At 33.8% G+C, this 10,537-nt stretch overlaps 1 protein-coding gene across 1 annotated transcript; it reads right to left on the bottom strand.

Annotated features, from left to right (window-relative positions):
- Window positions 1-202: 202 nt before the first annotated feature.
- LOC132724967 (uncharacterized protein DDB_G0292642-like) lies at window positions 203-9,033 on the bottom strand. The gene is made up of 5 exons (XM_060709953.1): window positions 8,918-9,033; window positions 8,714-8,801; window positions 4,024-4,105; window positions 2,142-2,381; window positions 203-1,883 (listed from the first exon to the last, which is right to left on the bottom strand). Exons 2-5 carry the CDS (start codon window positions 8,783-8,785, stop codon window positions 1,234-1,236), a joined length of 1,044 nt encoding a protein of 347 aa, XP_060565936.1. The 5' UTR covers window positions 8,786-8,801; window positions 8,918-9,033; the 3' UTR covers window positions 203-1,233.
- Window positions 9,034-10,537: the final 1,504 nt, after the last annotated feature.

Below are 10,537 nucleotides of genomic sequence, written 5' to 3'. Positions count from 1 at the left end.
AAACGCCTCTAAATTCAATGTCGGCGTACAAGGCCTAGTAATCTATTTTTAAGTAGAGCTAATTCTATTTTGCTACTAAGCGCAAGAATGTGCTCTATGTTTAAGAGCTCACAAACTACATCCAAGTGATAGTATAATACAAACTTGAAATATTTTATTTTGTTCCTCAGCAATGGGTACAAAATATCAGCAAGAAGATATGTACAGAAGAGCACAAAATTTATTTAGTTATGAATTCTGACAGACATTATAACAGTTAAAGATAAATAAATAAATACGTTATTTTTCAAATTTGCAAACTTAAATTAGGAGATATTTTTGTTGTTGTTTTTTACAAATTACTATTATTTTTTGACAGATTAATACACTTATTATACCTCACGTAAGCTTTTTACTGTTAGCCTAATGTTAAGTCACATGGTGTTATTCCATATTCTCCAGGGGCGAGTAATCTATGTAGTCTTAAGAAAACGTAATGTTCTAGTCATCTCCCCTGACCGCACTCTTACTATATTAAAATATTGGTTCGGATATCACATGTCTCTCATGTTTGAAGTACATATCCGCCTCGGGAGTTATTTCAGTTATCGGGTTACTAGTATGCATATTACCCTGGGATATATGTGTTATTGTTATGAATAAGTGATCATATGTGTCGCCTCTTGATAGCCAATTGCATGTTGCAGAGCTCTACAGTGTAGCAGTAGACACAAAAATCATTAACACGGTAATGAGCAAGTACTTGACGTACCGATCAATCCTGATATAAGAGAAGTGATGCGGACAAACTAAAAAAAACCAACTAGACTTGGTACTTGTCATTCCTGTAAAGTTTGAATGAAATTGCAACAATAGTTTCTATGGAGTAAACGGGGCAAACTTCTGTGTAGCTGGCAACACCTCAAAATAACACCTTCTTATTAAAGGGCCAACACACGACCAAAAATCATTCAAACGCAAATTTTCAACATTCAAATTTATTTTAAAACAAGCATATTTTACACTTAAAGCTTTTAAAAAGAAAACGAGCAAAATTACCAAAGCAAAAGTCAAATTACATAAAAAAAGTTAAAACAACCGTTAACGAACGAAGTAACAAATAGAACAAGTACAACAGAACATGTAATTATACATGTTTTCTATATGAACATACTCGTGTAGTTCTGAGGAAATTAAAGTCATTCGCTTTTTAAATAAACTACTTTTTGAAATGTACTTGCAACTGCTTCACTGTTAATTTCCGGGAATAGCGGTTTGAACAGGCGCCACTGTACACTTGAAATTCCAGGCCCCGCACTGATATCTTCCTGCCGTGTTGGCCTTTTTCAGACAGATAAAACAAAACTTCTGACCACATGGGCACTGCATTTGTTTGCACTGCTCTTTATGCTCAATAAGTAGACCGCATGTCGGACAGGCACGTATAGCCGGGCAGTTTGGGACCTCGACAACCATTTTCTTAGGACAATTTTCAATAATGCGCAGACGCGGATCTTTGCCCGTGCATCCAAAGTTTCCACAATCTTTTGTGTCGCTTGTTAACCATGATCGCAGACAGAACCAGCAGAATTCATACAATTTCCCCTTTTTCCGCGTGCATATTGGACAAATAACACGTTGATCCGCCTTGTTCCTCCTCTCACAAAAGGACTCACATTTTGGACATTCTTGAATACCCACTGCTTTTCTCAAATAGTTTTCAGTAACCTTCGTCTCGAATTCTTTCATCTCTTCACTGGTAAGCACAGCAAGCCTTTTCACCGTAAAGAATTCCCATATCTGATCGCAGAATGGCGCGTCTGTTGATGCCTTATAGGGACATCGAAATTCGAATTTACCAGCTGTTAAAAGACTGCGACAAAAAGCTGTGAGAGACTCAGGACCTGAAATATTAATATGGTCCAATGGAAACGATACAAGATATAAACTAGGATCAGAGGCATACAAAGTCATGTATAGTGCAAAAATGTAATCAAAACATGAAAGGAAATCTTTTTTTAAAAATCAATTGTAGTTACAGGATTTCTGCCTTCTTCATAGTGTCTTAGCAAGCTTTTTTATATGCGGAAACCATTAAAACATTACAGCAACAGTTGTTTTAAATGTGTTTATCAAGAATATATTAAAAGATATATTCATACTGATAGCATGTCTGCATGGCATTTCCGCTCGCTGACCACCCTCTTCATCGTCCATTGTAAACATATCAGGTTTATCAGTAAGTTGTACCTCCGAGTCGTACATCTTCGGTTGTCCTTCATTTTCTGTCTGAGAACCACCAAGAAGACGAAGAACAACGAACAAATTAGCCTGATCTCCGATGTTGTAATCTTCTAGCGTCTGCGTAGCTCCTGATTCATCTTTCGCTCTTAGCTCCTTGCCTATATCAACGAAAAAGAAAAATACAAGTGTAGTTTTCTTATGACAAAGATAAACTTAATGACCTTGTTATAAAGTTTTATTTCATTTGGGTGAAAATTATGTAATTTTTGTTTTTTGTGTGTGTGTATGCGTGTGTGTGTTGGTGTGTGTGTGTGCATGTGCGTGTTTTTTTTTTTGCTCAAAAATGTCAGACTAGCCAATGCGCTTAAAAAATTTTAACGTCTATATCAAATAAGATCCACCGACGGCCGGTGTTTCGTTAACAAATGAATCAAATCTGTGCAAAAATAACAAAATAACGACAACTTAACCAAAATTCAATAATTTGACCTTCACGGCCAAGGTCATTGAAAGCTCAGATCAAGGTCAGTTCAAGCTTTTAGAAGTCTTGCCCAAAATTTTTGTCTTTACAATCAGGGGAATGATTTTTGACAAATTTCCCAAAAATTTGGCCAATTATGCAAAAATTTAGTGAAAATTTAATTTTTAAAAACCTTAAAGGGTAAAAGCCCATAACTTTGAGTCAATTAAATTTGAGTTTGATATACATGAAGGTCCTGACTTAAAAACATGTTGTATCTAAATATGAAGTTTATAAACAACAAAGTTATAGCCAGTTACAGCAAAAGTCAAGAGAATTTCATTTGGCCTTGACAGTCAAGGTTAATTTAAAGTCAAGGTCACATCCAAATTATTCAATGTTTGTTTGGTAGCAAGTCTTGTTTTGTCCGAGGCTTAATCAAATCCGTACATAGAAAACAAAATTATGAAAATTTAACTATTATATAATCATTTGACCTGGACGGTCAAGATCATTTAAGCTCAAGGAAAAGGTCATTTCAACCTTTCAGAAAGTCTTGTCCAAAATGTTGTTTTGTCCAAGTATGAAGATTGAAAATTACCAAGATAAAGTCAATTATAGCAAAAGTCTCAATTCAATAATATCAAAGTCAGAAATGGTGCCCAAGGTCTCCAATTATGAGTGTTTTTTGAACATTTCCTTACGGGTGTGATCTTTGTATTTCCTAAACATGAATTTGTTATATGTTCTCAAACAATATAAAAGTCAATTTCCAATTCAATTAGTAACACAGTTTATAGTCAGGAAAGCGAAAAAATGCCAATTTCAGTCTTAATTTGTCTTCGCAATGTTAGATCATTTTACATAGTTTAAAGTCTGATCTGGTTAACTTCACTTAACAGCGCACTTTATTAGAAGATTTGTTGTAAGTTTTGCACGATGGGACTCTCAAATGATCATTAAAAACTTAATAAAAAATCCTTTATAGGCAAATAAATAGCTAAAATTAGAAAATTTCGAAAAGATAACCTTATGAAAGGTCAAGGTCATTAATAATGGAAAAGTAACGTTTTTTTTGTTGGGTTTACATGAAGGACTTGTCAAAAGGGTCGTTGTTTCCAAGTATGAAGACAATTCACCCGGAACTTAAAAAGATATGATCAAGGTACAAGGTACAAGTTTGAGGACGGCAACAGGTACGTCGACATGACTGTAAGTCGAGCTTTGTAACGGAGATGTTACAGGACAATGATTAAATTCACAGCTGCACTCTTTATATAGACGTCGACAAATGTTACATAGCACATGTGAAGAAGATATATGTACATGTAGATACATACTGCAGTAGAGTACACGGAGGTCATCATCTTTAATGTGGGTAATGTCAGAAACTTGCTTCCGTAGGTCAGCTATAGTTGCATCCTGGAATGAAATGCAGTCATGAAATTACAGTCAGACATGAGATAAATACTACCTCTGAATAAATTTATCATAAAAGCAAAGGCATCTTTCCAATAAAACTTCATGTAGAATGGGATGAAGTAACTTCCAAATAAAGACCACTTTACATTTAAGACTATGATTGTATTTCCCTTTGGTGGTTTTTGTTTACAGGTTTGACTGTACAGAAAGAAGAGGGAAATGAAGTGTGTCTCTTATATGTTACAGTTGTGTTTCGTATACCAATAAAGCTAATCTAATAAAGTAAAACAATATATGACTTTACAAATTGTTTGATGTATCAGCGTCTAATAATTTAAATTCAGGGGGCAATTCATTACGATAAGTTATCTTAATAGTGTAAAATCAATGTTCTGCAAAAATGCTCATCTATAGCAAAAGCAGCCTTACATTTTGTAGAACACAGATTTTATACTATTAAGATAATTTATCGTAATGAATTTCTTCCATATTTTTCGCCCTAAATAAATTTAAAGAATAACAGCATCAAGAAGAACAACAATAGTTTGTTGTAATGCCACAATCCACGCATAGCTAGTAGATTAATGATAAAGTTTCAGGACGGCGAGAACGGCAACGACAACCTTACTGTAGGAAAAGCATGAAATTTCTCTTCGTAAAAGCCGAACTTAAAATATGGAAATTATTGTAAAACTTAATATAAAAAGTTTAGAATAATCAAGGAAAAACATAATTTAGAGATGTATCGCATTTTAACCATATTCGCCAGATACCGGTAGCTAATACAGCAGTGGTTTGAATATGCGGTACCACAATTTAAGTTGTCAAGTATAGAGTCAATGTCGGGAAATTTTATGAGCGATAATGTGAATAGTTATCAAAAAATATCAAAAAATATCAAAAATGTGCTTTTGTTGTTATCAATTATCGCGGACTGCTCCGATAAACATGTCAATTGGTTAAGATAATGTGTAAACCGCTTATTGAAAAATCAAATACGATTAAAGTAGAAAGATACAAACATTTTGCGTAAATGTTATTTCTATACTTTGTTGCGTATTTTTAGTATTATGATGATGTTGATATTCTTTAAAGGAAGAGATGGTATGTAGTATAGACTGGTATATACTGCTTACATGGCGAACATTGCATTCAATTGTCCTTTCAGTCATAGATCTCACTGGAAAATAATCCGGCCATGCACCACTAAAAACATTTGTCAATCATTTTAATCACTCAAAATGTGAATGTACTAAATGAAAAAAAACGTTTTGTAAACAGTATAACATGAACATCCCATGTGTGCATAGATATGTCACTTCACCAGAATGTTATCAAACATCAGCTCATGATATCGTCCGATTTATTAATAAACTTGTATCGCATCTATTTTTAGCATTACAATTCTATAAATAACTTGGATAAAAATACATTATAATGTATATTACATTTATTGCTCCGCGCACACAGGCGCGGAGCTATTTGTATTTACTATTATTTTTGTCAATGGACCCGATTTTTATCAATTAATCCCTTCGATTTACAGTTAAATAAATTCGGAAGCACGATTTCCTTTCGATTTCTATTATGTAAAGTCATATATTGGTCTCCCCTTCGGTGATTCGCAGCATGAAATATTAATGAATGAGAACGGGAACAAAGCTTTAAATAGATATGACCTTAACATCGATAAAGTCCGAAAATCTATTTATAGAAGTAGTTTAATTAACCGCCATGGTAATTGATAACGAACTGGAGAGTTTTGCAGAATGAAATGCAAACATATTCAACCATAAATTGCACCCTTTTTAACTTATCGAAAAAGATTATAGTAAATTTATTGCTCCCCTGATTATTTAAATCGACCCTGGTGTAGAGCTGTCATTGATTCAGTGCAAAGCATATCAACGATATATCGATATCAAGTAACTAAAATCAACGATACACCGATATATCGATAATATCCTATACTCACTTGTCTGTCATTTATTTTCATACCTGTTTCAATGATTTCAGTCAAAAACATGTTCTGTACAGTGTCTTGTCCACTGCATGATTTTTTCTAGACAATATTTTTTGTCACCTTTGCTATGAAATAATTCCACTATATTACAAAAGCATCACATTTGATATAAATAATTGTTTCTGCATATATTTTGGGTGAATTGTATAATTTCTAGACATTTAATTTATAAGTCAAAAGTATCGATTTTTTAAAATGTGTATCGATTATTGATCGACAAAAAAATATCAACGATACATCGATATTGTCGATATCGATGACAGCTCTACCCTGGTGTCCCGAAATATTTGCTATTAGAAGTTGATTCCATTTTATTTGAAGGCACTCGGATTAATGGTGGTTTGATTTGCCGAATACTGCGGCATTTAAACAACAGAAACTTTCGTCGAGGTGTTATGGGTGATAGGAATGTAAACACACTGGTGGGTCAGACCACAGGTGAACGTCGCGTGGCCATGACTTACACTATACCCCCGTTCTCCCTCTACAACCCAAAACCCTAAAAAATAAATTTTATGGAAAAAAAATTATGACTAAAATATTATAAAGGTATATTACTCTACTTTCATTTTGCATAGAACAATGATTAGTTGTTGATATTTGTAGAAAGTGCATGAGTAGCATTATAGGTGAAAAAGAAATGACTACAGTAGTGACACAAACAGAACAATGTTGCACTACTGTCATGTCACATTACATTTACAAACACAATTCTGTGGATTTGTTCATCCCTCAGCTATGTACACGTAACCAACGTTCTTTTTTATGTTCAAATGTCAATAAAAAGTATATAACCATAGAAGACTAATCTAACATTTTTTACAACTATTCCAATATTGTGTCAAAACGTTAAATAATAATGAAAAAACACAATATTGCATAACTATATGTATGATAGATGTTGAGTGTGTACATTCAAAATTATAAAAAATATACATTGTAATACAGGTGGTAATTGAACCAATTCTAGTCAATCTTAATATTTTAGACATGTGTTTTATATGGAAGGGTATTAACGCAAAAATTACATCTTGCCTTCCAAGTAATAGAAAGAGCACCGAAACACGAGGCTATCTGATGTGTACGAGGGGGCGTAGCCCCCGAGTATAAATCAGTTTGCCGAGTGTTTTGGTGTTCTTTCTCTTTTGTATCATAGTCAAACATAAAAGCACGTTCCCTGTTGTCACAATATAAAACCCCGGCAAAAATGAACCAATGAACTAACATCTGAATATGACATTTCTGTCGCTTTCTCTTTCTCTGCCGTCACAATATGTAAACCCCAGCAAAAATGAGCCAATCAATGGGCATGCTCTGGAGTGCGGGTAACTAATACCCGCACTCCAGTTAACGCACTGTGCATGTATATGTATACGATTTAACCCTGACACATTTGCAACAGAAAGGTCTCCAAACTATGATACAACTTGTACATTTTGCATTCTGACTTTTACATGTTGCTTTCTTACATGCACATTATGCTTTCTGCTGTATGCGTCTTGCTTTATTGTATGTTGATATCGTTATTTAACGTTAAATTATTATTCATTTGTTGATCTGGAATATAAATTCAATAACGTTTGTATTTGGGTCTATTTACTCAGTTTGAATGACGAATGTCATAAGGTAGAATGACGCATAGCCGAAAGTCGAATACGACAAGACATCTGGTGTAATAATATGTGAAGACCAAATTATGCTAACAGGTGGCGCTACAGTTATATTCTCGGAAAAGTCCGTATTGCGGTTCGGATTCAGAAATTACGTCCCTTTGTTTAAAAATTTCCATTTCCACTATGGAGGAAATAAGGTAAACATGTGAACATGTAAACATTTGGCTGAGTAAATAGAGCCAAATACAAACAGTTGCAGGTTAAGTTATTGAATTAATATACCCGATCAACAAATGAATACATGTAATAATTTAACGTTAAATAACGATATCAACATGCAATTAAGCAAGACGCACACAGCAGAAAGCATAATGCGCATGTAAGAAAGCAACATGCAAGATGTACAAGTTAGAAAGCACGATGTACGTAAGAAGGCAAGATGAAATTTTTGCGTTAATACCCTTCCATAGTTTTAGGTTTTAGATCGTGTTTTATATCAATATCAATATATCTTACAAATCAATCAATTGATTGGTCACTCATATGTTAATTGTAGATTAGATCTGTAAAATGTATGTGTGTATATATATATAATATGAATCAGACTGAAATGAAATACTCTTATCTTATCTAAAACAATCCAACTAACTATTGATTTTGTTTTTATAAAACGAAAGTATGAAAATTACATTGCCTTTACTGTTTAGTCTGTAAATCCATAGGAGTGAAGTTAAAAGACTTTGACTAACATGCATAACTTAGAGTCATTAACCCTTGAAAGTTAATTTGTATACATGTATATTTATTTTGGCATGATTCTAGAACATTTACGAAATTCCCTACTTTCGTTTTGTAAGAACGAAACCTAAACCTAATTTTGAATGTGTAGTGTTATATACGCCCGCATTTATCTACGCACCTTCGTTCACATTTACATTTATATAAAATAAGCTATCAAAACAAAAGTCGTACCTCGTTTATGCGAACGATAGTTGTTTTCCCTTCAATTCCCTTCAGAAATAGTTGAAGAGTTTTCCCAGGCATTCTGAACCTTTATTTTCTGAAATGGAAAATAAAATCAAGTAAAATATTAGAATCAGTTACTCCCTATTTTATGACAAATTTCCAATAAAAAACAAGTGAAACAAAAATAATGAAGCAACACGATCACCACACCTTAGCCGAACAGAAGATTCAGTAAATTTCAAATAAAATAATGATCAGCCACACTATTTATACCCACATTGTTGGGGGTTTTCCAGTGTATATTGAGTTTTTCTACAGTAGTTTCTTTCCAAAAATCCGACATCTACTGCGCAGTAATATGTCTGTATTTTTAGAAATGTGATTCCCGCAAACAACTTGACCTATATTTCATAGTGCCTTATCGAATGACGTTCCACATATAGTCTGGGGCGACATCAAAGGTGTTTCTCTAAAAGTAAGGCCAAGAACATTTTCTGTAGACAAAACCGTCGGGCCATTATATTTCAACATAACAGTGTTATGAGTTCGACTATAACTATGTTATCGCATGATGAACAAATTTAAGAATTTAGATTAAACAGAATATTTCAATTTATATGTTTCCCTCAATATAATATCCACCGGTATGTAACCATGCATTCAACGGATTTTAAGTCCACCTAATCTAAAGGCACATTATGCCTCAGAAATCCATATTTTAAAAATCTTTATAAATGTCGAACAAGACATTAGTGTTTAATAATGTTTTAAAAAGATATTTACCAACACGTGTTTAATAATTTTTAATAAGATATTAAGAGCATATTAGCAGTTTGACAGCTGAAGGAAGTATCGCTGAATGGGCAATTATATGTCGTAAAAGTAGCAAAATGTAAACAAAGTAGTATTTTGCTTCCACACAAAATACTAATTCATGATTATACCATTTACTAACAAAGCAAAAGGAGTAAAGGTAGTTCAATTATACATCAATTGAGAAAAATGATAGCATTTCTGAGGCATAATGGGCCTTTAAAATTTTGCATGAAACATCAGTCTTTAAAGCTATTTTAAATCTTAATAAATGTCTTTGGGTTCATAAATGGATGTTACGTTGACGGTCCATAACTCTGACATGGATTTTGACTGAATTATAGTCCTCACCTGTTTCACCTGTTACCAATGCGATCCGTTTTGTAACTGACGTGTAAATAGCTTTTGTTTTGTTTTCCTACATGTTTTAAGCTGATTAGAATGAACCACTGCTATTTAAAAGAATTCCTAAGCTTTTGTATTTATTTACATCTTCTAACAAATCAATTCTGAAACGAAAAGAGAACTACGTACACATAGACCTCTTATAAAAACAAATTCTAGTTCTTTATAAACTTTTATTGCTGAAATTGATCGAAAGCTCGTTACAGATTTTCTTTAGTTTCAGAAAAAAATTTTAATCATAAAAGTGCTGATTTGGTACATTGCGCGTTGCATCGTCGATACGGCGCGATCGTCCTGTCTTTTGGCAAATCACGTCAAACGGCGCGTTGTTCGCAATGTCGCCTTGTCGCTTGGCTTATAAACCAATCCTTCGATTTGAACCGAGCGACAATGTGACATCGCGACAACACGCCGCACGACAAAGCGCCGTATCGACAATGCAACGCACAATGTACCAAATCAGCCGTATTATAATTTCTGAAACTAAAGAAAATCTGTAACGAGCTTTCGATCAATTTCATCATTAGCGACAGGACGACAAGACGATAGTCCGACAACGCGCCGTTTGAAGCTTTCTCCTGTTGTCGCTAGCGCTAACGCGATGCACAAAAA

The sequence above is a fragment of the Ruditapes philippinarum genome, unplaced genomic scaffold (assembly GCF_026571515.1).
Source record: "Ruditapes philippinarum isolate M1 unplaced genomic scaffold, ASM2657151v2 ctg2579_1_1_1_1, whole genome shotgun sequence".
NCBI classification, from domain to species: Eukaryota; Metazoa; Mollusca; class Bivalvia; order Venerida; family Veneridae; genus Ruditapes; species Ruditapes philippinarum.
The sequence above is the reverse complement of the archived record's forward strand: the minus strand, read 5'-3'. Positions and strand labels throughout refer to the sequence as shown.